Source organism: Python bivittatus, unplaced genomic scaffold (assembly GCF_059951505.1).
Source record: "Python bivittatus isolate LINGU-HERP-01145 unplaced genomic scaffold, Pbiv_v1 ctg000850_np1212, whole genome shotgun sequence".
Lineage (NCBI taxonomy): Eukaryota > Metazoa > Chordata > Lepidosauria > Squamata > Pythonidae > Python > Python bivittatus.
In genome coordinates, this window is record NW_028277112.1 from 64,561,010 (window position 1) to 64,588,796 (window position 27,787).

Here is a 27,787-nt window from a genome sequence, read left to right on the forward strand (position 1 = left end):
AGTTGAAGTCCACACGTCTTAAAGTTGTCACTGGGAGTGCTGCCACAGAAAACAACTTCTCTGCTGTTACCATGAACCAGATCTTTTTTTAAAAAAATTATGGTAGTGAAACTTAAAACCTCACTTTAGATGCAGGCAGGGAGGAGGCAGTCTTTCAAATACAGTATCAATGGGCTTATGATACAGGTAAACATCACCCTTGTTGAATTAGCCTTTAAATAAGTTAGAGGTCAGTGTAATTGATTTAAGACTGGTGTAAAATACTGTACTCTGAAAAATGTGCATCGGCTGCAGTTTCTAAATAGTTTCTAAAGTCTCTCCTATCCTAAACGAAGGAATATTGCAACTGAACATGACAGACAAGATATATAACAAAAGTCAGTAGCCTTTTGAATCAGAAAAAAACATGATCTGTGATGATTCCACTCAGGAGTAGATAAGTGATGCATGTGTTCAATCTATCCTGTGCTCCTTATTTTCCTTCTGCAGAGACATTATGTCTGACACTGAAGAAAACCAAATAGATTGAATGGTGAAAAGTAGGTTCAGAAAGTGTACCTCTTTTATTGTCATCGATTCTCTATTTTATAGAAGACTAATTTCATACTAGAGAGCCAGTTTGGTGTAGTGGTTAAGGAATCAGGCTAGAAACCCAGAGACCGTGCGTTCTAGTCCCGCCTTGGGCACAAAGCCAGCTGGGTGACCTTGGGCCAGTCACTCTCTCTCAGCCCTAGGAAGGAGGCAAGGGCAAACCACTTCTGAAAAACCTTGTCAAGAAAACTGCAGGGATTTGTCCAGGCAGTCTCCAAGAATCGGACACAATTGGACGGATTAAAAAAAAAAAACATACTAAACCATTGTAGTTCTATTTTGCATTCCTTTGCTGATTTGGCATTTAAGTTGACCAAACTATCATACTTTTTTGTTTCAAGGGATTAATTTAATTATTTGGCATGCATCTAATTAGAAAACTATATAATACTAGAACAGTAATTTGTGAGTTAATAATTGCTTATTGGGTACTGAGATGGACTAAATCTGAGGCAGATATCACTGAAAGCTAATGTTTAATCTTTACCTGCACAACAAAGCAGAGGTAAGTAAGGTTTCTTTGATTTAAAGTGAAATAAATGAATGAAACGAATTTGACTGCCTGAAATGTTAATAGAAAGGTGTTCTACTGGGTGTCACTAAAAAGGAACTTTTCTCTATTTTTAATTACTGTTCTTGGGAAGGACACTACTCTGAAATTACAGTGTATAATCAGTTCTTTTAGCCTGTTACCACATTTATATATTACGAAATTATGAACAATACTTCTGAACTAGCTTGAAAAATATTACATTTCTGATTTTTATGTACTTTATTTGAATAAAACCTCAATGATTTAGCTGCATAATTATGGTAGCCTTTTGGGGGGTATACGAATTGGAAGGAAAATTATCTTTGATTTCCATAGATTATTATCTAATTATTTTCATTTCTTTTTAAGAGAAAATAACTCTTGTCTTTCAGTTACGTGATCTTTGGTATAAGCCCTTTATATCATAAATGCTGGTCAGTTAACTTCTGGCATTTCAGAATTTGAATCATGTTTATTCAAGTATACAAGGTTCCCTTTCTTTCAGGGTCAAGCCACACAGAGTCTTTTTGGAGTTGGGCAGCCTTAACAAATTCAATAAAATGAATAAATAATAAGTATTAGTGAAATGTGTAGGAGTGAAGGGGGAAAAATCCCTACTGTCTTGGCTTGTACATAGTCAGCAAGAAATTGGAGATGTTAAATACTTTACTTCATTGAAAAAAATGCAAAGTTGATTTTTAAAAGACTATATTTTTAAAAGTTGTTTGGTTACCACAGATGTATAGTTGTTTTTCTACATAGTAAAGCAAAAGTGATATTTCTGTATATTAGTACAAACAAAAATGTGAACTGTGCTTATAAGAGGTCCCTCCAAATTTAAATAAATCAATTCAAAAGAAAACTAGTATTTTAGAAAGATCTTAAGTAGTTGAGGAAATGATTTAAATAGCTGATTTAATTGGCTGGAATATGATGAGACCTGCTGCATAGGATTGGTCTGGGAATTATTCTGTATTCTCTTGTCTGTAAGGAATTTACAAGAGAAAATCTTTTTCCTTCTATCATCTAGCAAAAAAATGGGATGTTCTACGTTGCTGTTTCTTTTCATTTCAGGAACACTTTGCATGAGAAATAGCCTTAGTGGCAGATTAATAACTACAGATGTGTTTTTAAAAAAGTAGAAAATAGAGTGAATACCTTGCAAAATAAATACCATCTTTCATAGCAGTAGCTGAAGGAAACTGAGAGTTGATGTCATAATCCTATCAACCAATTAGTAATTTAACCTTCACATTAAAATTTCCTTTTTCAACTGGTTATATATTATTTTGTAAGAGAGTGATTGTTCCTTTTTCCCGCTACTGCTGTTGATGGACTGTTTCTAATATACTGACTACTGAAAAGTCTCTATTCATTACTTGGAACCAATTACTTGAAATACTTGGTAACTTTTAAAAATATTGTAGGCAGAGTACTCTAAAATTTTGCTGGCTAGAGGTTTTGAAGTGAATTTGACCTCAGCTTATTATGATTCCTTCATTACTGTTACTGAAAGTGGTAATTCTAAGTCTATATCCTGTATAATTTAGCTGTGGTAGTTCTAATTATATTCATATGGTTTCTGCTCAGATCTTGGATGGAAAGACAAATGAACTTTCTCTCTGTAAGCATGTGTGATATAAAATGAAGACTTTATTTTGCAAAATACTTTTTGAATCCTGTTTTTAGCATGCAGAACTTCCTTAATATTCATTCATAAAATCATTCATAAAATGTATTTATAGGTGGCTCATAACTAAAAAAAAAAGTGCCTATGGAGGAAGTATTTCTCCAGCATTGGTGCAAGAACTATATATGAGAAAATCACATGTAATTTTATAACAGACTATGTTGTGAGTAAACATGAAATTCCACTTAACTGATTATACCTCTATATGCATTATGGCGTGCATTTTCCTTTGCATATCTATGCATGGAGAAGAACAGAGTTATCCTGAATATAGGGCCGTCTGGATTTGCAGTCTTTCCAAAATGTGCCTATCCCAGTTGCTTCTCATTTTTTTTGTAGGGAATTGGGGAGGAATTTCTACCCCAGTGTTGTTCTTTGAGATAGGTTGGGTATAGAGTTTAACTCTGGCCCCAAATCTCCCAATGAATTTGTCTAAATTCAGTTCTTCATGATAAGAATTCAAAAATCCGATTCTTCATGAAATCCATTACATATTCAATATATTCTACAGGTTCCTAGTGTACTAATCCTTGCACAATTATATTTCAGGAACTTTATTTCAAGACCCTTGCTAAGCAGAAACAAAAGGAAGTAATGGAGAAGAATGGAAACAACCGAAAACTTCGGGTTTGTGTTGCTACGTGTAACAGGGCAGATTATTCAAAATTGGCCCCAATCATGTTTGGCCTTAAAGCAGAACCACAGTTCTTTGAACTGGATGTTGTGGTTCTGGGCTCTCACCTGATTGATGACTATGGGTAAGAGGCATAATTAATTTCTTCAAACATGCTTAACTTGGAATGGTGGGGATGGGTTTTCTTAAGATTGTTTTCTTTTTTCCAGGTTTATTGATTTGGAATAAAAGCTAATCCTTCAAATATTTCAAGCAGTTGCCAAGGCAGATCAGAACTAAATCAAATATTTGAATCATTTCCCCCTTATAATAATATCAAACTGGCTTACATAGAGCACCGAGTAGGATCCCAATCCATGCTTCAGATCCCTATCTATTAGGTTCAACAACAATTTCTTACTTTGATGATTCTGAGAATAGCAACAGAAACCAGTGATAATCTACCCTACTTGCTTATTTTCACAGCAGTTGTCTTTGAAGAGATGCTTCTGCATTTGCCAAAATGTATATATTTCTCAAAAATTTCTGAAGTCAGCATTTCTTAGGATTTGGGAACGAGTGCCCTGCAACTTAACAGATACCTGTTATATCTAACTTGGAGGGGCACTGTAGATACAGCCTTTGGAGAATGGTTTTATTTTGTTTTACAGGAAAGGATATGAGATTGGCACCTGTGAGCTAAAAAAAAGTTAAGAGAATTCATGGTTTTCCCGGCCCAAATCTTGCTCCACTGATAGAAATCTAACTGCTGTTAACACTAAATTGGGCAAGGCTGTTCTAAGAGAAAAAAAATAAAACATGGAATAGCTTGCTAGCATTCAGTCTTTAGAACTATAGATTGAAAAAGCCCAGGTTTTCCAATATAATAGATATAGGAAGGAATTGTGTCAGTTCATGTTTACATCTGTAGAGTAAATGTGTTTTCTTTTCCCTTTCTTAAACTTCTTGAACTTTATCTTGTTTTCATGTTGCAGATAGATTTGGGTTTGACAGCAGTGCTAGAATGTCAAAGTGATATGTCATTGTTTTTTCATTGCAGCTTTCCCTTTCTTTCATGTATCAATATTGTTCTAATCCTGTCAATTAAAAACAAGTTGAAGGAGGAAGGGCTCCAAACTTTTTTTTTCTTGCAGTGTGACCTGTTCTTATTTCAGCATAATCCATTTCCATTTCTATATTGTGAGCCCTACTAAAACCAGAAATTTTCAACTGTGTTAATTACTAGAATTGTAGCAATTCTTCTGAAGTCTGACCATTTGAATCCATCTTCAATTCAGTTTTTCAGAATCCATCTTCAGTTCAGTTTTTCATATATCAGTTTTTCATATATCAGCTCACATAGAAGGGTTTGCTTTTCCTTCTATGTGATTTTTACCCATTTTAAAGTTAGGATATAGAAAAACATATTGAAGGATTCGATTACCAAGTAGCTGTTGACACATTGTTTATCTATCGTCAGTGTCACTTTTGATATGCTACCTGTCTGTTGTCTCATGTTCTGCATATGATACTTAATAGGTTGTTTGACTATTTCAAAGGCTTCATTCCTTTTTGAGGTCCATATTTTTAGCTTAGCTACATTATATTCTTTCTTTTAACCAATCCCTGTTATTAAAAAAAGCATATTGCAATAATGATGAATAGGAATGTTCTCAAATGAGTAAATCTTACATAAATTGGGGAGAAAATCCCAAACTACTAATAAATACTTGAATTTATTTGAATGTATTAACAATAAAGTTTTAGAAATACTTATTATTATTCAATTTCTTGGGATCAACATTGTTAATATTACCCATCATTTCTTACTGTCAGAGAAATATATTGGTTATACCATTAATTTCAGTGGGTTTCGTATAACTAGCACACTGAACCTAGCACTTTGATGTTAAAGTATATGGCACTGCAGTCTAAACACTTTTACTTTTCCCTCTTTCCAGTAACACTTACCGTATGATTGAACAGGATGACTTTGACATCCATACCAGATTACACACGATAGTAAGAGGAGAGGATGAAGCAGCTATGGTGGAATCTGTTGGCCTTGCCTTAGTCAAGTTGCCTGATGTGCTCAATCGCCTGAAACCTGACATAATGATAGTCCATGGAGACAGGTTTGATGCTTTAGCGCTAGCTACATCTGCAGCCTTAATGAACATTCGAATTCTTCACATTGAAGGTGGAGAAGTCAGCGGGACCATAGATGATTCCATCAGGCATGCCATTACCAAGCTGGCTCATTACCACGTGTGTTGCACAAGGAGTGCAGAACAGCATTTGATCTCTATGTGTGAGGACCATGACCGCATCCTCCTGGCAGGATGCCCTTCATATGATAAGTTGCTGTCCGCAAAAAATAAGGATTACATGAGCGTTATCCGGATGTGGTTAGGTAAATGAGCTATATATGTACATGTAAGACTGTACCGTTTCATGAAGCAGACTACAGACTATCAAATTTATATTGCTTAATAATCTTATTGTATAATCCCAGGCACATAGCAAAAAGAGGTTTATTTGGCCCCTGTTGTGGCTTGCCATCATAATTGGTAGTTGCAATTGGCTTGGTGCACCAAAAAATGTTTGTCTTTAGATAATATATTAGAATTTATAATATATAAATTCCATAGCTGCACCATGGAATAGAACTCTAGATTAATCTTATCTATTAACCTCTGCATACATGCTGGATCATTAGGGACTACCAAAAAATTCTGTATTCAGTGTAATGAGCTACATCCAAAGTTATGCCATAGGGATCTTATTCAACACACTCCTGTATTCCCATCTGGATCCAAAATTAGTTCCAGAGTATGAAGGGAAACCTGTTCTAGCCATTCATAGAGAAGCACAATTGAATACAAATAAATGAAAAATAATACATTGTGGCCTGTATAATAAAAATAAAGTAGCATATATTTCACAATTCTGTGTTTGCTGTTTTTCACAAGATGTTCTTTAGTTCTTGTGTTTGTGGAGCAAATGCTTTCTTAATGTTTTTTTCCAAAATAAATAAATCAAATCTCTCTCCATTGCACAATAACAAGATATTGGTGACACTTTACTTCCTTTAGGACAGTTAGGAAGTTACATGAATTATCAGAAATTATTAATAGCTCTATTAAAGAAACAATTCTTGATCATATGTTCCCTATCTGCTGGTTAATCCAAGTACATTCCAAGTAGTTAATAACCTTTGAACAAAATTCTTATGGTAGAATAAATCGTGAAAAAATTCTTATTTTCTATGTATTTGTATTTTTGGGGGGGAGGCAACTTAATTATTTTGCTTTTACTTTTTAAGTGTATATGCAGGCATACATTTACATTGTTTTACCACAGGTGAGGATGTGAAACCAAAAGACTATATAATCGCTTTACAGCACCCTGTGACCACAGATATTAAACATTCCGTGAAGATGTTTGAACTGACTTTGGATGCCCTCATCTCTTTTAACAAGAGGACTTTGGTTTTATTCCCAAATATTGATGCAGGTGAGTGAGATTAATGTTATTTGTGAAATATAAAATTTAAGTGGCAGTGCTATGATTCTTACCCTTTCACTTCTTTGACACAAATACAGGTAGTCCTCAGTTAACAATGGTAATTGGGATTGGAATTTCCATTGCTAAGCAGTGCGGTCGTAAAGTGCAATGTCACATGACTGCGCTGCTTAGTGACAGCAGTTCTGGCACTTGCTGTTGTTAAGTGAATCCTGTGCCATTGTTAAGTCCTGTTGGCTTCCCCATTGACTTTGGTTGTTGGAAGCTGGCAGTGAAGGTTGCAAATGGCGATCACATGACCTTGGGACACTGTGGCATCGTAATTGCAAGCTGGTCGCTGAGCGCCCAGATTGCGACCATGTGATTGCGGGGATGCTGCAATGGCTGGAACTTCAAGGACTGTTTGTAAGTACCACTTGTTCAGTGCCGTCGTAAATTTGAACAGTCGCTGAGCAAGTGGTCATTAAGCAAGAACCACCTGTAATGAATATTCAAGGCCATTCAGCTTCCTGTCTCTCCTCTGAACCATCACAGAACTTCCAAAGATTCCTACACTCTTATATAAAATAAAGTATCATATTCTACATCTAAAATCTAAATCACATTGAAGTCCACATCTCTTTTGCTCATAAAAGATGGACTGAATTCTCAGTCTAAATTATATTAATCATCTTTAACTTTTATGTTAATGATTAGTGATTGATCCAGGAATAAGACTGTATTGCAGACCCTAGTTCTGTATCTGTTGGGTTGCTTCTCATTAACTCTGAATTTTTTTAGAAACTTGCATTTCTGAAAGCTAAAAATAGTCTCACCTGAATTCAGTAAAAGCCTTTTTTCTCCACCCATGTAGTCAGACACAAATATGCAGGAGGCTGGAAATAAAGATTATCTTGAAAAAAAATGGTTACCGTCATTGACCAGTGCTAAAATTATCTTGGAATTTCATTATGCAAAACTGCTTGTAATAATTTCTGAATACCTTCATAGTTATCTTATGCGTATTCAAAATGCATTAAAAGATTTATCGTGCTTTTATTACAGGGAGCAAAGAAATGGTTCGGGTAATGAGGAAGAAAGGTATTGAGCATCACCCAAATTTCCGCGCAGTAAAAAATGTCCCATTTGACCAGTTCGTTCAGTTATTGGCTCATGCAGGCTGCATGATTGGGAACAGTAGCTGTGGTGTACGAGAAGTCGGGGCATTTGGGACTCCTGTCATAAATCTTGGAACACGTCAGATAGGGAGAGAAACAGGTATTGTATTAAAAAAAGGCAAAAATGGCATTGCACTGTGTGTGTGTGTGTGTTTTAATTGAAAATTTCCTGTAGCCATGTCAAATCGTTTAGTAAAACTAAGGAAGGACACACATTCCTCATACTAGAGATAAGATTACTATAAAGTCATTCTCTTAACTCGAGTCTGAAATCTGTCAATGGAGGGAACTATCTGACAAATGGAAGCCTAACATACTGTTGTTAATGTAGAATTGGTACTTAACATTCCTAGGTGGGGTGGAAAAGAGGTTTTCTTCCTATATATGGCAAAACGAAGTTCTCAGCTGCAAGCCAACATTTTGTTGGTGTTCAGGCTAATTTCGACACGGTAAGTCTACTGCTACACTGAATCCAACTCTTTTAGAACTTGATATTTCCATGTTTGTCAGGTTAACGTATGCTGGTGGAGATGCACATGGTTTCATGTTGGAGGATTTATGGTTATGCCCTGTGACTACCCAGGGACCCTGCAACTTTGGCAGCAGAGAGTAGCACAGAAGAGTAAGCCTCCCTTGTCAGGTGGCTAGAGTAATTGCTGGTTTGCATAGTACCCAAGGCCTAAACGAAGGCCTCCAGTAGAGTTTACCTCCTGAATTCAGCTCTCCTCCTCCCCTCTTCCCAAACTGCTAAAGCTGCAAGGGAAGTGGGGAGGGAGGATTTGAAAGTTGGGATGAAGAACACCTTGCTCAACTTATTGATGGAAGTTGGAGGGCAGGGTTGGGCAGCTATTTTCATAGCGTCTCAATGGAAGCAAAGCATTTTCTGACTTGAACAGGGGGCTGATTGAAATTGTGATTTGTAATCAAGACAGGAAGCTGAGAAAAGCAAGGTAAAATGAGAGGAAATGCCTTTTCTTTTCTGTGCTTATTTTTTTTCTTCCTGTGAAAGAGTTGTCATAGGAGCCAGTTACTTGTACAATTTCCCTAACAGAGTGTACTCCGTTGGGTGACTGCTCTATGCTGTTAAGGGGCCAAGTGAGCATACTTATATTTTAATTCCTGTTAAGGCTGAGTAGGTTGGAAAGATCTGTGCACAATATAGCCAAATGCCATATTTGTCCATCACTCCAAAGTAAAAGCAAAATATACGAGTCCAGCCTTCGCGTTAAACAGGGTGAGCTCCTGTTTCCTCCCCAGTTCCTGTCAACCCAACAGTTCGAAAACTTACGTGAGTAGATAAATGGGGACTCTCACTCCGGTGGGAGGAAAAATGCTGGCGGCGCCTTGCAAAAAAGGAGTTGGGAGCAGTTGCCGGTAAGCGCGAAAAACCGTGGGCACCCAAAAAGGGCGCGAAGCAACGGAAACCCCGCCTCCTGCGCTCGCCAGCTGGGCTCTGCCCTAGGAAGGAGGCTCTGGCAAACCACTTCCGAAAAACAGTTGCCTTGAAAACTGCAAGGACTCGTCCAAGCAGTCACTGCAGGGTCAGCAATGACTGAGCACAGACAAAACAAAAAACAAAAAAGACCCTTTTATTAATTCAGCTCTGTAGATAATATTGTAAAATATGCACGTTGTCAACATACAGTATATGAAAATCAGAACATGGCTGTTTTTTGTTTTATTATTTATTTTTTCAGCCAAGAACTCAAGGCAAGTAACAATAATTAAAATACAGGGAAAGAAGCTCAGTTTAGGAGCTTTAATTATTTAAATAATTACGTTAACATATTTGCTGCAATGCAGAGTAACAACAAAGTCAGCTTTTTAAACTATGTTTTGGTGCAGTGTTCAGTCCTTCCTGTATTACAGTAAGCAAGTACTGTTCATTTCAAATTCAGTTTCTTCTAATATGTCATTTGCTGTTCTGCGTTTTTTTTATTTTTTTGAGGAGAAAATGTTCTTCACGTGCGGGATGCTGACTCCCAAGACAAGATACTTCGAGCTTTACACATACAGTTTGGGAAACAATACCCTTGGTGAGTAAAGCCGTACAAGTGACTGTAGGAAATATTAAGGCACCAAGGGAAAATATTACTATACATTACAATTTTTTCAAAACATCAGTTTAGTACAAATAGGCTGATATGTGACATTGGAAAAGTGTCTTTGTGATAAGTTATTTGTTTATGTTGTCCTAGATAGAAAATGATGGTTTGCAAACTTCATTCCTCTGACTTATATCTGTTTGCTTCAGCTTTACTACTATCGTTCATCAAAAAAATGCTTGCCTGCTTTTCTTGAAAGGTTAAGGCATAGAGATGACTGTGTCCATAGATACCTCCCTTGGCAAGTCCCAGGCTCCCTGCACATCTAGATATTTTTTACATTAAAATAAATAGTTAAGCTAGCATGCTGCAGAACACTGGTTTCTAGCACCATCTTGATGTCCAAGAAAACCCATATAATCCAAATGGGTTCCATAAGCTTCCTTAGAAAATAAAAATGACCTATGGCTGCATTTTGTTTGGAAATGAATCTGCCACTCCAGGAAAAGGACAAAAGTAAGCGGGGGGTCATAGGGAACATAGTTCAGGAAGGAAAGCTCATAGGAGTAGCAAATCGCATTTGGCCAATTTGTGCTTTGTAACTGGTTATGTCTGTCACTGCAGCATTTTATGAATAGGCACGTTTTCCCCCAGTAGTCATTTTGCAGATTGCCCAACATTTTGGCTGGCTTTGTATTTTATTGCATGGATGGATGGATGGATGGATGGATGGATGGATGGATGGATGGATGGATGGGTATTTATTCTCATGGACACACTAAGGTAGGTTTATGACATATCGACTCAAAGTTAGTTCAACTGTCTGTTTAGAACAGTGTTTCTCAACCTTAGCAACTTTAAGACATGTGGACCAACTCCCAGAATTCCCCAGCCAGCCATGCTGGCTGGGGAATTCTGAAAGTTGAAGTCCACATATCTGCAAGTCTCCAAGGTTGAGAAACACTGGTTTAGAGATGAAAATATCTTGATTTGTAGATGGATATGATCTGGTATTGACAAGCTTACAGTTGCCTTAAAGTCAGATACTAATTATTTTTTTATTTGTTATTAAAAAAAAGTTTAGTGTAATTAGTGTAACAAATAAAAATGTTGAAATAGAATTTTAAAAGCTTGTGTTGCATACTAATAAATGATCTATGGTTCAGAGCCTCTCTGGTTTAATCTTCCTTGGTTATAGGCAGCTGCAGGAACTTCTGACTATCTGACAACAGGATTGATATAGTGTGTGGGATTTTCAGGATTAGCAACCTAGTTTATGTCATGTCAAAAAAAAAAGGCACAAGACAATGCGATACCCTATTAACTGACTGTAATGACGAACGCGTGACTGAGAGAGATGCTGTGAAAGTCATAAATGCGCACGTTGGTTGCAAAGTTACTTTTTCATCATCGTCGTAATTGTGAACTGTCGCTGTCCAAGGCAGTCATTAAATGAGGACTACCTGTAATTTGGATTACTTTTTCAAGCACATGAAACTTTTAGGCATAATTTTAAAAGGATTAACATTAATTTTTTTTTTAATTTGAAAACTACCTGTTTTAACTGATCTCGCATGTTTACTGTTTTCCACCACTCTTTTTCTTCATATTCATTTAACTTAGGCCTTGAAAGTAGGCTTCTTGTATCTGTTTTAAGCAGCCAGAACTGGTGCATGTTTATTAAAAAGTCTATTTTGCTATATTCAGAAGGATCAACTTCCAAGTAAGTGTGTGTAGAATTGCCATCTTATTTTTTATTTATAATGTTAATAGAACCAGGGTAGTAATAATAATAGGTGTACTTTTTTGCTAGTTTGGCCTATATCTGATATAATAGTATATTTGCTTTTTCCTACTCATAATCTAAATGTATAGGTTTGGCTTGTAAGATATTTTCCTTCTGTTTTGAAATGTTATAATTGCTTCCATTTGATGTTACAGTTCAAAAATATATGGAGATGGAAATGCTGTTCCAAGAATTCTGAAGTTCCTTAAATCTATTGACCTCCAGGAACCCCTTCAAAAGAAATTCTGCTTCCCCACTGTAAAAGAAAGCATTTCCCAAGATATTGATCATATCTTAGAAACCCAGAGTGCCCTGGCAGTGGATCTGGGTGGAACAAACCTCCGAGTAGCAATTGTCAGCATGAAGGTAATTATAAACTTTAATAGTTCGTATTTCCACATGGGGTGGGAAGTCTTGGTGAGAATATACACGCTTAACACTGATAATTTTAAGTGTAATAAATTCACCTTTCATATATCATTTAAAAATGCACCACGTCCTTGTATGCCTTCTTACTAAAGCATGGCTGCCTCTCGTAGGAGGTTGGCATGTTGGTAATAAATTAGATGTTCAGAGGAGAAAATCTCTGATACTAGAAGACAGGTTGTGGAGGAAGAAAAGAGAAAACAATTAGAGTGTAACATGTAGACTGCTCCAATAAATACTGATTGGTTCACAATATCAATTCTGATACAATAGACAAACATAACAGATGTTTCAGTGTTCCATACGCTAAGTGATTATGGCCCATTCACTATCTTTCAGCCTAACCTACCTCACAGGGTTGTTGTTGTGGAGGTAAAATGAGATTAGACCCCCATATCATCACGTCCTGGATCATAGGTGGAATATAAATGCAACTAAATAATTCCAATTTTCAAATAATCGACTACACTATGGTGTAATTTAAACATTGGATGAAGTTTAAGTGAAACACTGATCTAAAACAAAATGAAGATCTGTCGTACACAGGTACATCCTGATTCAGGAAACACAGTGTGGGCTGGGTATGAGGAATTAAAAGGATAGTCACTGAATATGAATTCTGCTCTGCACTGATGCACACAATGTGGTTTTAGACTCCCATGCCACAGCGAACACTGCCTTGGGACTGCAAATATTAAGCCATTTAAAAATCCTTCCTAACCAAACTTTTTCAAAAATTATTTTGAACGTAAGACTTGTAAAAATTGCAGTTGACAGGTATTGTTTAGCCGAGCTGTTTCTCCCTTTGTTGTAATGGAGGGTGCTCTTTTAGAACTGCACCTTCTGTCTTCTTTAGGCCACCTAAGAATAGGATATGTTTTTCCCCTTCAAACTCTTGTTAGGTTCCTTTTTAACTGATCAGATTAATTTAATTAAATTAATTTTTAAAAGAAGTCTTAGACCAGGGACTGTCCTACATTGCTCTTTTTCTGTTGCAGAATTGATTAACTCCACCATTTTCATCCCCTCTGCAGGCAAGCAAAATAGGCTGACATTGAGTTTGGGCATGTGGTTTGCGTGACCAGGAAAGTGCAGGCACGCGTACAAAGACTTCTCTTTACCTACAGCATTTGCTTGCTTCATGTAATACATGCGTCATCTCTTCAGTTTTGATTCTGACTGGTCACTAAGAGTCGACAAAGACTTGATGGCACGTAATCCGTCAGTCAATTCCATGTTTGATATCCTGTGGAAACAGCACTTTTACAACAGCAGAAAGTACTTAGAAAAACAGAGGTTGATGGGCTTTTCTTTTCACTTAGGGTGAAATAGTTAAGAAATACACACAGCTGAACCCTAAAACTTATGAGGATAGAATAGAATTGATCCTTAAGATGTGCGTAGAAGCTGCCTCAGAAGCAGTAGACCTGAATTGCAGAATTCTGGGTGTAGGTAAGTTTAACAAGCATCATATTTTTCTCCTTTATGAAATGAAGGCAAGAATTAGCATTGTGCCCCTGATATTGTCCTGCATTTTAAATATAATAAAAGGAACAGTTTGTTAAGTGCTAAATATTACAAACAGGTACATTAGTGTTTATAAACTGCAAAATGTATTAATATATTAAAGTTGGTATACACTTCTCAGAGAGCCAGTTCTGTGTAGTGGCTAAGGCACCAGGCTAGAAACCCGGAGACGGTGAGTTCTAGTCCCACCGTGGGCACAAAGCCAGCTGGGTGGCCTTGGGCCAGTCACTCTCTCGCAACCCTAGGAAGCAGCCAAGGACAAACCACTTCCAAAAAACTTTGCCAAGAAAATTGCAGGGGTGTCTCCAGGCAGTCTCCGGGAGTCAAAAACTGATCTGAAGGCACCAAATGAATAAATAGATAAAGTTCTCAAGTTTCGTGCCATATATATTTCATAATAAGTCGTACTTCTGGGAAGGGTATTAGAATTTGTACATGTGGTCTTCAATTATACTTTTCCCCTCAAAATTATAATAGGCAGAAATGGCACTGATTGAGCATCAAGGGTTAGATTGAAATGGACAGGACAGTTCCTGACAACCTCTACATTCATTGCAGACTTTGTCCTGTCTTGTATTTTTTCTGCAATACTCTATGAATGAGGTACAATGGTTAAAAAGTGAATTCAGACAGTGATGTGTCTGCATCTTAGTAGATAGTGCAGATTTAAAGAGTAAATTCTGGAGTGAGTTACCATATGACAACAGTTCTTTACTTATTTGGGGCTTTATTGAAAAATTCTTACAGTTGAAAGTAATGTAAAAAAGAACTACTAAATTTAGATGTTCAAGGAAGGGACGTCCTTGATTTCGTTTCAGAATGGGAAGCTAATGCTTAACAAAGTTTTATTTTATATATTTTTAAAATGCTAGAATTAATCAAGTTCTATCCTGTTTTTCATCTGTCTTGAAATCTGCTTTGTGGCTCAGGCATTTCTACAGGTGGAAGAGTAAATCCCCGAGAAGGTGTTGTTCTTCATTCCACAAAGCTTATTCAGGAGTGGAACGCTGTTGATTTGCGGACACCAATATCAGATGCTCTGCATTTGCCAGTGTGGGTAGATAATGATGGCAACTGTGCAGCTTTAGCAGAAAGAAAATTTGGACATGGGAAAGGAGTGGAAAACTTTGTAACCGTTATCACTGGGACAGGTATCTATTTCCTCCGGCCAGAATCCAGCATAAATTTAGGCCCCCTTCTTAAACAGTTTTCAGTCTTGTTTTGGAATCAAGTAATAATTCCATCTTGTACTTATTCAAATAATGTTATAGTTATTGTAATGGATCATGTGCAAATGGCTATAATCTCTATCCAGCTGTTGTTGGGTGTGCAATTAAGTTCCCTTAAACTACAGGAAATGTAGGATTTGAACAGGAAATTGAAATTAATTCAAATAATACGAAACTTTTCTTGTGTTTTCTGTTATTTTATTAGATTTAAACTAGGGCTGTGTAAGGACCACCTGATCAGACTTGTGTCAGTCCAGAGGATAGTCTCTCATGACTCATTCCCAATTCCAGAGTATGAATCAGAAAAAATAGAGTTCCACTTTCTCATTATGTGGCATGCAACAATTAAAAGCTTAACAATGCATATAATTATATTTGCAGGAAAATTAAATTATTATTCAGGAAATTAACATTTTCAGACGTAGAAATAGGTGGCATTTTCAGGTTATATTTTGACAGTAGCAACTGCTCAATATATTGCTCATAACACTTTTACAACACTCTTCACATTTCCAGTAATCCTTTGCTAGCCCAATTTGTCTAAGTATCACTACCCCCAGCCCCCATCTTTCATCTCTCCAATGATACTGGCTAATGTTGACACATACACCTCTGTTGATACAATGCACACATAGATACTACCTTCAAAGACAAAAACCAGAAAATAGATGGACAGAGACCTTCATCATTTACTGTTACATAGAAAAAAAAAACTTAATGATTTGCAGGAAGTATTAATGAACACCGGAGACAAAGTAAAAAAAAAAGTACAATTGAAAAATTATAGTCTTTAAACAAAATATTAGAGTGTAACAGTAAGAAAAGGGGGGGGGGAAGGGATGAAAAACTGATAAATGGAGCATTGGATAAACAAGCAACCTGAAGGAATATCAAACAAGAATGGACCAAGAGAGAATGGGAATGAGGGTGATAAATTGGAAAAAAAAAAGCAATTTTGCTGGTTATGCACAAGAGAGAGCACCATCAAACACAGAACCGCTCAAAAAAAAGTCTGGGCAATGGGATGTGATTGCACATTGCGTATGATAAATTAGTAAGTTGGAATGCTACCTATTTTCTTGACTTCAGATTTTAGTGAAGACGTCCTGATGTTTTTCTTTCAGGTATTGGTGGTGGAATCATTCATCAAAATGAATTAATTCACGGTAGCTCTTTTTGTGCCGCTGAGCTTGGGCATATTGTGGTAGCACTAGATGGACCAGAGTGCCTGTGTGGGAACCACGGCTGCATAGAAGCATACGCTTCTGGAATAGCCTTGCAGAGAGAAGCTAAGAGACTGCATGACGGTAGGTGGGGTGTTGTATCTGTTCCCACGTTCCCTACTGCGATTCGAATGTGTAAATGTGAGCAACCAAAAAAAAAGTCCACATAAAATGCACTTGTTATTTAATAGCTACGTTTTAATAATTAAGGTGTCATAATACATGCTTCTGTACTGACATGTGTTAATTTGTTTCCCAAAGCCAAACCAATTACTGGAAGCTTATGTGAAAGGCAAATCTACTGGCATGCCCATATTTACACAGGCTACATTAGGTACTTCTATCAGGACTTATATAGCACTGATCTGAAAATTTTCAATCTCCCATGGGAAGAATGCTGGTAGATGGAACATGGAAAATGCCTTTCTTATGGCAATATATGCGTCACCCACTAATGACTAAATGCACTTACATATATTTGCAGAGCTGAAATCTGGGTCTGCTTTTCTATAGTTCAAACTAATTATCTGATTTCAATTTTCACCTTTTTTATAAATCTGTGCTTTGGTGAAATGCTTGGATATCTTACAGAATGCCAAATTATAATCCTCATAATGCTGCCAGACCAGTATTATTCAGGTTTGCTTTATTTATTTTCTTTGGCTGCTGCTTCATCTTCAAATGACTATGTAGACTCAAGAATAAGTGAAGTATTGCTGGATTTGTGATTCTCAGGCTGTGGTCCTCTGTTAAGTACAGGTTTCTTTCTGTAAGATGTCCTATGTCTACTTGGGATTCACCTTTTAAGGGAAGGATATTTGGATAATGCGCATATATATTTCTAGGTTTAATAGCTAGCATCTATAACTAAAATAATCCAGGCACAACAGTTTAAGAAAACTCTGTCTGAAATATTAAAGAGGCAATATTTGACAGTAAATTGGACCATAGGTCTGACTAAACATAGGGTAATATCCTATCTATATAAATACCTTCATTTGCACTGTGTCAGTTTCAAGTTGTAAAGATGCCTCCCTGTTACAATCAAATGTTAGCTGTTACTGACTTGTTAATACCTTTCAAATATTTTTGAAATAAGGAGTTGCCACTCTTGCTATTTCTGGTTTTCATAAGATAATTAACTAATTGATAGGAAGCAGAAAAAGAATTTGAAGTGCATCTCACCAGTAAGAGCAAGGACAGAATACTATTTGACTGCTTGTAGTTTCATCCAGAATACAGTAGAAAAGTAGACCGGTTCCTTGGAATTTCTCCAGATAAGGAGAGGACAGGAGATTGCCCCCATGTGCTCTGGATGGCTGCTCCTCACGAGGAGACCACAGGACAGTGGTTTTCCACTGGTTTGAGCGCTGGGAGACGGATTAGCCATCTTGCTCGCAATCACAGTGGAGACTTTTAAAGGACACTAAATTAGTAAACCTCACTTTCTAATCACTTTCGGAAATTGCTCATTAACTACTTCTAAGCTATTAGACCTTCAGAAAGACAAGTTTGAAAATGCCAGGTGAGTCTGCCTTCAGTCCTGAACAAAAGAAAATTTTAATCTAAGTTTAAGATTTAAAGAATCTGAAATAAACAGCAAAAGGCTAAACAAGATTTTGATCTTTGAAAGTTACAAATAGACTAAGGGTCCAGTTAAAATTGGAATATTGAAACTTTTATAATAAGATTTTCGAATTAATTATAAAGTACAAACAGCTTCTTGTGGGAAATGGATCCTGTTTTGGTTTTTATAAGACACAACATAGATAAGCAATTTCATGATTTCAAAAACTGGACACTAGAGGGGACTAAAGATTTTAGGTAGAGGAAAGATATACAGGCCAGTAAGATGATGCAAAATGTTTTGAAAATAAAAATACTGAAGGAGACTTTTGAAGGATGGAATCAGAAAATAGTAGCCATAATATCAAAAAATGTCAGTGATGATGTCCGCTTTTGTGGGTAGACTGTGTCCAAAAGATGTCATTGAAGAAATGTCAGATGTAGAACAAATGTTATCTGATAAGATAGAGTTAGTATTGAAAGTAGATTTACAACTGACAGGCCAAGAGAATGATTTAGAAAAGGATGTTTTATTGGATCTACAAAAGAAATTTAAAAGGGAAATACAAATAACAAATCAAGAGTGACTTGAATAATATTTTTCCTGTTGGATTTACAAAACAGGCTTGTTAAAGCCTTGAGCAATTCTGTGTGATGGGACAAAGAAGAAATGAAGAGAAATCAAATCCTGCAACAATATTTGAATCAGCTAAAGATTGAGTCTGTTAGAAGTAAAGGTTTATTTGATCAAGGGTAAAACAAGATACGTTGTTACTTCTGGCTACTTTCTGCTGATATCAGGACTGAAGAGATGATGTTTTATGGATTTGTTTATAGATAAGAGATGGGATATAGAATGAAGAGATAAATGTAACTTTAGAGAGAGTGATGAATTACTAAATTTGTTTATACTTGTGATGAAGGTTGGAAGTCACTTCTTTATATATTTTTATTATATTCTAACTTTTCTCTTCTTTTTTCTTTTTCCTTGCACTTTTTACTCCTCTCTCTTCTCCTTTCTTTCTTTAAGTTTATTTTGTATTAGATTTTACTATTACAATGAAAATTCTTTTGATTAAAGATAATTAAACAAAAAGCAATATTTGTGTGTTTATGTGCATATGAACGTGTATTTATAGACAATTGAATTAAAACTTAGATATGAAAATGTAAAGAAAAGAAAAGTCTTCTCTTGACCATACCAATTAAAGGACTTGAAGTCCAACATCAGGAAAGTGAAGGTTAAATCTGCATTCGCATTGCTTAATCTGTTTGCTGGTAAAAAAAACAGACTAAGTCTGTTCCAGTTTTCTGATGCATATGTATGTAGAATCATTTTACATCTGTAGGAAGCCAGTGGGATATCACACTGGAAAATAGATATAAAACTTCATTTATGGTATTTTCTATGGTGTTTTTTTAATGTTTGGTAAAATGTAATAATCAGCCTGTCTGTTTTTATACCTAATTACTAGTTCTGGTTTCTTCCCATTCCATTTTTTTCTCCAAGCAGAGGATTCATTATTAATTGGAGAGATGTCTATGAAAAAAGAAGATACAATAACTGCTGCACATCTTATTCAGGCAGCTAAACTGGGAAACCCAAAAGCTGACAATATTGTTAGAACAGGTAAAAATACAAACCTAAGACTGAAATCTTTGTTAGAATATTGGCTAGTGGTAAATATGTGATTTTAATTTATTGCTACTGTTAAAACATCATCTTTGTTTGCTTCAGTTATAAAACGATACCAAAAATAGTTATAATAATGATACTGTATTCTTCTCCCGATAAGATAACATTTTAAATTTCCTTTGGAAATACAAAGGGAGGGAAAAAACAGACAAGGCAAGATAAGGAGGGATAGAGGTGAAAAAATGTAGTTAGAGGTAGAGAGGATCATCTTCAATACAATTGTGCAAAGCTTTGCTAGATTATTTACTTTGAGGGTGGTTCAGTTGAATCACCCTTTCAAAGTTGATCTTTGTAGCCCTGTTCCCACTTCTGCTTCTGAAACTAAAGCAGCTACTTTGCTTTGCTTCACTTGTTTCTGAAGCTTGTTCTAGCACTTCCAGTTGTTCAGCACATGAGTAGAGCTTCTTCCAACTATTTGTGGTGACAGTTAAGGCTTTGAGGTGACACCAAGTGCTTCATTGAGGCAAAACAGGTTGCCTTTTTGCTTAAGCAAGAGAATCACATTGCCTCTACAACGCAGAGCATCTGATTACCATAAAGTCAAGCTGCCTAGCAGGTATTCCGCGAGTATCCCTTGGTGATGGAAGATGTCTATCAGTAAAATAGGAAAGGGAGCTTTTTTATTAATGGATAGCAGTCTTCATTTCTGTTCTTTGGACGACAAGCCCTCATGTAAACTTTGCTGAGCCATACTTGCTATCATAGAATCTAATTCTTAAAACTTTAAGATGCCTGTTTATGTAATCTGAATGCAGTAGAGATCATGTTTTGATACTTATTGCTTATTTATTTATTTATTTATTTATGTGTGTATGTATGTATTTATTTAGATGGATCCTCAGAACATAGACTCAATCCAATTTTTAGACATTTATATTTGAGCCTAAAACAGCATTTCTATAATGTAATCCAGAGAATGAGCAAGAAACACTTTTTAAAAAACGTTGAAGCCTTATTATTATTATTGAGAACAAGTTTAGTATAATGATTAAAGGCACTGGAATAGAAACTGGGAAACTGTGAGTTCTAGTCCTTAGACACAAAGCTGGCGAATAAATTTGGGCCAGTCCCTCTCTCTCAGTCCTAGGAAGAAAGCAGTGGTAAACCACTTCTGAAAATGTTGCCAAGAACATTGCAGGGACTTCTCAGGAGTCAAGATTGACTAGAAGGCACCAACCGCCCCCGCCCCCCCACCATTATGATTACTGCAGTTGTTATTACTCAAATCTGTACTCCTCCTTTCCTTCAAGCCTCTCTGAAAGAGTCAGTCACACCCCCACACATACACTTCTTATCTCTAGTGACCATATTTGAAGGGTTTAACAGACAATGGAAAAAAGAAATGGGATTGTACTGGCATATTCATGACTGTCTTGAAAAGAATTTGTATCAGTGAAAACATGTTTACCTTGAAACCCAAAAGTGGTTCCTTGAATTCTATGCTTAGGATTTTCCCCCCAGTTTTTTTTTCTTTCATATTTAGAAATCTTTATTTCTGAGCATAATATATTTTACTGTGTTTTTAATTGTTAGTAGTTCTCTAAAAATAACCAGTGAAGTTCTAAGGATATAAAACATCATTAGAACTAGAATTATGGATTATAAGTATGTTATATTGCATAGAAGAGATTGTTTTTATCATAATTAGCTAAGCTGTTAGTGTCTCAGAGTGATGTAGATAACTGCTGTATTTTGGACAGTTGAAAGTGGTGTGAAAGAGGCAGTTGCTCATCTGTGGTTCTCTTACAAATAAGATTTGTGCAAGTTCTGTTTAATTAGAGAGGATTGTGAGAAAAAAGTGTAGCCATATACTAGCACATGTTGGGATTACATTTCCAAGAATTCCTAGTCAGCATCGGCAAAGGCAAGGTGGGAGTTGTAGTCCCAACATCTGGTGAGCACTCAGATGGAAAGACTAATCTATACGAAGGAAAGAGTTACTTTCTTGACTAATGCCTATGTTTTCCCTGACTCATGTTTCTTTTTTTTCCTTACAGCAGGAACAGCTCTGGGCCTTGGAATTGTTAATGTTCTGCACACCATTAGTCCCTCCCTTGTGATACTTTCTGGTGTCTTGGCAAGTCATTATGTCAATGTGGTCAAAGATGTGATCCGTCAGCGAGCTTTATTCTCTGTGCAGACAGTGAATGTGGTTGTCTCAGACCTGACAGATCCTGCCTTGCTTGGAGCTGCTAGCATGGTTCTGGATTATACAACACGCAGGATATACTAAATACCTGGAGAAAAAAAGTAGAAATCCATTATGAAATTTATAACGGTTCTTTGGGAAAATATTTCCTACTGATGTTTTTTTAGTTGTTTCAGATGGTTTTACAGAATCTCACCTTCAAAATTGTTCCCATCCACCCATCCTTTATTTAATTGCTGCTTTTATATGCTGGAATGTGACTAGAAACATGGCTCAGAAGAGGACTCTCTTGTAGACTAAATGAAATTAAAAACTTCCTGGGAAGCCTCTATCCCAGGTAGCTACAAATCGTAGAAAAGAGAACTGATTGCTCTTTTTCCTAATGAATTTTCAAACTGTTTTACTCAGTGAATAGTAATTTCAGTAACCAGATCTTTGTTAAGCAAATAAAGAAACATCCCTGATATATATATGTAACCATTTCCACCTCTGCAGAGATAGGCAGGCATGATCTCTGCATGATGAGAGGAATTGGAACTACCCCGGGGTAAAATACCCAGCAGTATGACGTGACTATCTGTGTGTTCATTAATTAGATTAATATTAAAATCCTTATTAGGAAGATGACATATGGTGCACATACATATTTAGTTTCAAAGAGCTTTACCCAGTTCATGCCCTTCAGACATACTGAATTACAGTTCTTAGAATTCTACATCATCATTACCATCAATTATGTTGGCTAGCAGTTATTGGAGCTATAATCCAGAATACCCTAAAAGGCACAAGTTTACATACAGTGTGCTAGGGTGAAGAAGAAAATAGAACAAAGTATATGCTTTGTCTCAGTCACTGGTAGTGGTATTTTTATATACACCCTCTGTAATGTGGTGATTCCTACCACTGTTCTTACTTTTCATGTTCTTTGCTTTTCATGTTTTCAGCCAGTTTTTCATGTTTAAAAAAATAGTAGAGTCAGTTGCACAAGTCATGCTTCATTCATTGATGCAGACTGGGGCTTGAGAAGATGTTTGCTCTTTGGGTTTGTTCTTTGAATCAAACCCATATTTAAACTGGCTTTCAGAAACGTGTCGTATATATATATTTTGTTAGCCTTGTCATGCCCACTAAGTATTACTGTTTTTTTTTAATCATACTGTGGTCATACCAGCATTTGACGTGTGCTTACAAAGCACAGATATACACAAAGGGGAAGTGGATAATCCAAAAATGCTTAGACCATATAGTGGAGATTCTGGAAGCTGTGAATGCTGAGCTTTGTAGTGTGTTTGAGGCAACTTTCTGTTCTTCGTGCGGTTATCATAGAAAACACTGATGTGTTTGTAGCACTTGGGAATCCTTTATGTTTGAATTTGGAGGCTCTTGCTGTAAATGTGGAGGGTTTTTTTCTGTTTTAAATACATGTTTAAAGAAATACAGCATGATAGGATAGCAGTCATGGAACAGAGATGCTACAGACAGGAGTTAACTCTCATTTGTAGTATGTATTGATAAAATAGTTCCTCTGACCTTTACTTTTGGATCTAAAGATCAGTAACAGAAGTTTGATTAGATTTCATATTTGAAAATTTGCTTCTTCTAACTAGTTTACTAGAGGGCGAGATATAATTTGGAAAATAATCCATCTTTAAATGCTGTGGGTTACCTAAGTAGATTTCTATATACAAGAGGATATCTTCTTGTTCTCTTGTGGTCCTGTGCTTCACTTCCCCAAATCTGCTCTAAAGGAACCGCAATCTTCTGGATCCAATTTGGAGTGTGTGCAGCAGAAAATCTGCCACACTGGTGAATTCTGTTCCTTAACTGACAGATGCAGCTGGACACAATTCAAGGAAGAAATTAGATTTATTTCACAAATGAATTGGTGCTAGGATTTCATGACTCCTCAGTCAAATGACATAAGGAAGCAACTGTCTGGAAGTTTGTAATAATGAATTAAGGTAAATAATGAGAGTTTTGAAAATAAAGGGTGTGAAAAGTTGTCAGTATGAAACAAAGTAGGATGGATTTCTGTGTGAAAGTTTGAGCTCCTTCCCCAAATTCAACAAGTACTTTTGGTTCTTATTGCTAGGCTCTAATATGTCAAAAGCCATAAATATTCTTGTAATCAGAAGGAATGTTTACCTTTCTCTATCTACCCTATTTTGAAAAACAATATTATGCAGTATATTTTATACTGATTAAAATGCTCGACCAAGCCAAGCAACCTTCTGAGCATTCAATAATCTTTTGGTTTCCATTATCTGCCTGGAATTATGAAACAAGGGAATAGTCAGACCTTGGCTGTATTGAACTATGGGAATGGGTTGCAGGCGGTGCAAGCCTACAAAGAGAGTTGAGCAATTAATATAAATAGCAGAGGGTTGAACTTAAACGAGGAGGGTCCATTTTCATCCTGAAACAACTGCTATTTTGAAAGAAGCTTGAGCATCTCAGTAGATCCTGATTTTATGTTTAGTTTTGGAATCCAAAGGAACATTTTCAAAATACACAGTTAATTTGGTTTTCAATAATTCTCTTAGGAATGCTAGATCTCACCCTGTGTTTTTCTGTGTGAACAAAATTGGAAAACTTAAGAGGTTGCATTTTTGTTGTCAGTTTTGTTTGGTTGGGCAAGGGGGATGAAAACAATGACAAAAGTTCCTTCAAAAATGAAGGAAAATGAATGACTGGAAAATCCCATCCCCACCTCACATACACATTTCAGGTTGGAACAGATTGCTAAAATTTAAGGCTTGCTGAGACTGAATCTGTATCCCTGAAGAGTGATTGGGGGGAAGAGGCATACTTTGTACTTTTTTACTACCCCCTCCCCGCAGTTACTACAGTTACTAAGAAAGGAAACAATTAAATTGACACAAATACCCTGCGTTGAAGCCACCACCGATCAAAATTTTATCATTTGGGATTATGCCTGTTTCTCATCTGAACAAGTTGTGTGCGCAGTTAAGCTCAGCATTCGGGATATTTAGGCAAGGGATGTGTAAGGATAACCTTACAGATGTGACCTTACATGCCTCCTTGGAAGCCCAATCCCTTATCCACCTAATAAACTTGTGGGAGCTTGATCAAGCCAATTTCCTCTTCAAATAGTGCTCCATTGCCTTGAACATTCAGTGCTTTCGGAAATACAAGTTGTTTTTCTGCGTGCTGACAAGTCATCCCAAAATACTGAAGGTGTCATTTTTGTGGTGGCTTTTTGGTGGTAAAATTGTCAGTTTGGTATTAGATGGAATAGATAGGGAGAATGTAGCGCTGTGCTCATTTTGCTTCTGAACCATGAAGGGAACGTCCAAGTTCAGCATTAAATGATTAAAGTTGTACTGTGTAGGTGGGCGGCCGTGGCTTTAGTTTACCTCTAGTGCGGTGTTGTCCAAACTTGGCCACTTTAAGATGAGTGGACTTCAACTCCCAGAATTCCCCAGCCAGCATGGCTGGCTGGGGAATTCTGGGGGTTGAAGTCCACTCATCTTAAAGTGGTCAAGTTTGGACAACACTGCTCTAGTGAGACTTGCAGGTTTTTTATTGGGGCTTCTGCTCTCAGCAATGATCTGCCAATCTTCTTTGGGAGGACAGAAATTCCTAAAGCACCCATCCCAAGCTAGCATGCTGTATTGTCTAATTTCCAGGATGTCCCAACATACTGGGCACGGTCAGTTATTTGAAAGGTACTATGTCGTCTTTAATTGCTGAGCAAGCAGAGATAAACCTTATTACCAACAAAGGTCAATGTTGCACTTCTAAACTAACTACGGTGCCGGTGTATTTATGTAGTTAGTAACATTAATTTTATTTATACGGCTAGTAACGCTTTCATTCGCTTTGGTGCTGAATTTTTAACAGGTCCTTTACCTGCTTAATTAAATGATAAAATTTGAAAAAACTGTTGGCTCAAGTGTATATTAGTTCAATTTGATAAGCACCAGTAATTCAAAAATAAAATGCTCAAGTAGCCCAATAGCATTACTTTAAATGCAAAACTCTCTTTAATTGAGTACTGATCTTAATATTTTTTTTTATTTTTTTATTTTTTATTTAGCTTAGCTCCTGGGTCATCACTTCTCTAATGTGGAAAGGAGGACATTTACATCTGTCTATGTAAATTGTATAAAAATAAGGCCAAGTGTTGAAATTTAGCACTTTTCTGTTTCTTGTTGGCGTGAAAAACATCGTTTCCTCTATGTTGCCCTTTTACTAAAACAATGATTAGTTCTGTACATTCTGTTCTTTGTCTTATTGTTGAAAGTGACTTTAAGCTAAATATCAAAGATTGAAATAAAAATAAACATTATGTATATATCAAGTTTCCATTAAGTATGTTATTTATTTAGCTGTTGGCTTTAGAAACATGACATCTACATAATTTTATCATAGCCCACTATCATCAAATTCCTAAAGCTAAAGCCAAATCAGAGGGCATGTTATGAGATGTAGGGTTACTTTTAGATCAAGATTAATTCTACCAAGATTATTTCTAGCTCTCTGGAAATAGTTCAGTTGATCTTCAAGGAATCTAAAAAAGAGAGGGCAAGCTTATTGATAAGCTCTAGTTTTATGACTTAATAAATAATATCAGCCATAGCAGTGCGGTCCCTAAATTGCCCATAATCTATAAGCTTGTCTATAAAATAAATGTTTTACAGTACCATTGCATTCTGCATAGCATCTATCATACTACCAACATGGCCTCAGACATACCACTAATTCTGTATTAGTAGCAGTATATTCTGAACAAACTGCAGGGCAGAGAGAATGAATGGAAAAAGCAGAGCACACTTTCTTGGGGTAGTTATCCTATATAGTTAACAGGTTTTTAGGCATTTGTAGTGCTATGAAACTCATTTGCCAAAGTTATGCCAACTTTATCCTAGGGAAGTTCTCCTCTAACCAGCCATATTCTATTCCACTAACTGGACAGCACTCATGAAATCAGGAATTCAATCCTTGTTTTAGCCTTGGACCAAAATTTACCTACTGTGCTCCTTCAGCCAGGGTACATTGAGGACGTAATTGTTTTAGTACTGAGGTGAAAGCTTGTCTGTCAAATGGAACAAAAGAACAAATTCAGCTTTTCCAGTGAACGCAGTGCTTAGAATTGATTTGGGAAATCCTTTTCAAAATTACTATCCATTAAACAACCGTTCACACCTTTTTGTGAACAAAGTTAACTACTTGGCCTACTAACTACTGTTAATTGTAGTTACCCAGAGTCACCTTGTGTGAGGTGGGCAGCTATATAAATATAACTCTCACCAACTATCCAGAAAGGAATTTCTCTGTTTCGAAGGTTTTGCATCCTTAAGAACTGTATAGAAAGTGTAGCTTCCTAAACTATTCACTTCTACTTATGCAGTTTTAGAAGCAGCTACTGGAGGAGTATTTCCCCTATCCTGATAGCATCATCAGATTCTAGGCTTTCCCACCCTCATCAGGAATAATCCCTTCAACTAAAACAATCTTACAGATCACTCCTGTAAGACCCATGTTCTGTTAACTCCCAGAGACACCAGCTGCAAAGAGTATTAGAAATGACAGCTCCAAGTTAAGCTAGGAGGGGAGCATAATACAAGGCCCAAAACATCCTTCCATACCTGACATTATAGTTTTAAATTAAAAGCACAGGTGATGAGAACAAGACAAAACAGAGCAAGGAAATAAGATAGTGCTTCCTTTGGTATAGGAAGAATAAATTCTTACTAAAGATTTTGGGGGACCATTAAAATATGTATATATTTATCATTTAAATGTATGCATTTCTTTCTTAAATGTAACACATGCAGCAAGGACCTATAAAGTTTTGTAATTAAAATTCAAACTTATACCAACTGATATTTTGTAATTATTGCAATATTTTCTGATTCTTCACAACTCATCATGCTAGTTAGAAAAAACAGGAATGTGGGAAAAAATGTAAAAAAAATTGTGGCTGGTATTCAAGACAAACCATCCAGTTTCAGCCTTTGATGGAATTAAAGAACCTCCAGGAATACAAATTACGTTATCTGGCATAG

General features: G+C 36.4%; 1 protein-coding gene across 5 annotated transcripts in view; it reads left to right on the plus strand.

Annotated features, from left to right (window-relative positions):
* GNE (glucosamine (UDP-N-acetyl)-2-epimerase/N-acetylmannosamine kinase) overlaps nucleotides 1-27,710 on the plus strand; it is a 45,881-nt gene extending 18,171 nt beyond the window's left edge. For 3 of the 5 annotated variants that reach the window (XM_025172677.2, XM_088130133.1, XM_025172679.2), the window contains exons 2-12: nucleotides 3,363-3,571; nucleotides 5,388-5,839; nucleotides 6,790-6,942; nucleotides 7,996-8,208; nucleotides 10,057-10,144; nucleotides 12,095-12,305; nucleotides 13,688-13,817; nucleotides 14,822-15,043; nucleotides 16,246-16,428; nucleotides 19,421-19,540; nucleotides 21,604-27,615. In XM_025172677.2, coding sequence (XP_025028445.1) covers nucleotides 3,363-3,571; nucleotides 5,388-5,839; nucleotides 6,790-6,942; nucleotides 7,996-8,208; nucleotides 10,057-10,144; nucleotides 12,095-12,305; nucleotides 13,688-13,817; nucleotides 14,822-15,043; nucleotides 16,246-16,428; nucleotides 19,421-19,540; nucleotides 21,604-21,839 — 2,217 coding nt within the window. In that variant the 3' untranslated portion in view covers nucleotides 21,840-27,615. Of the gene's footprint in view, nucleotides 1-3,362; nucleotides 3,572-5,387; nucleotides 5,840-6,789; nucleotides 6,943-7,995; nucleotides 8,209-10,056; nucleotides 10,145-12,094; nucleotides 12,306-13,687; nucleotides 13,818-14,821; nucleotides 15,044-16,245; nucleotides 16,429-19,420; nucleotides 19,541-21,603 lie in introns of all 5 variants that reach the window. The other 2 variants (XR_003085719.2, XM_015889682.3) reach the window with 2 other exon arrangements.
* The last annotated feature ends 77 nt before the right edge of the window (nucleotides 27,711-27,787 follow it).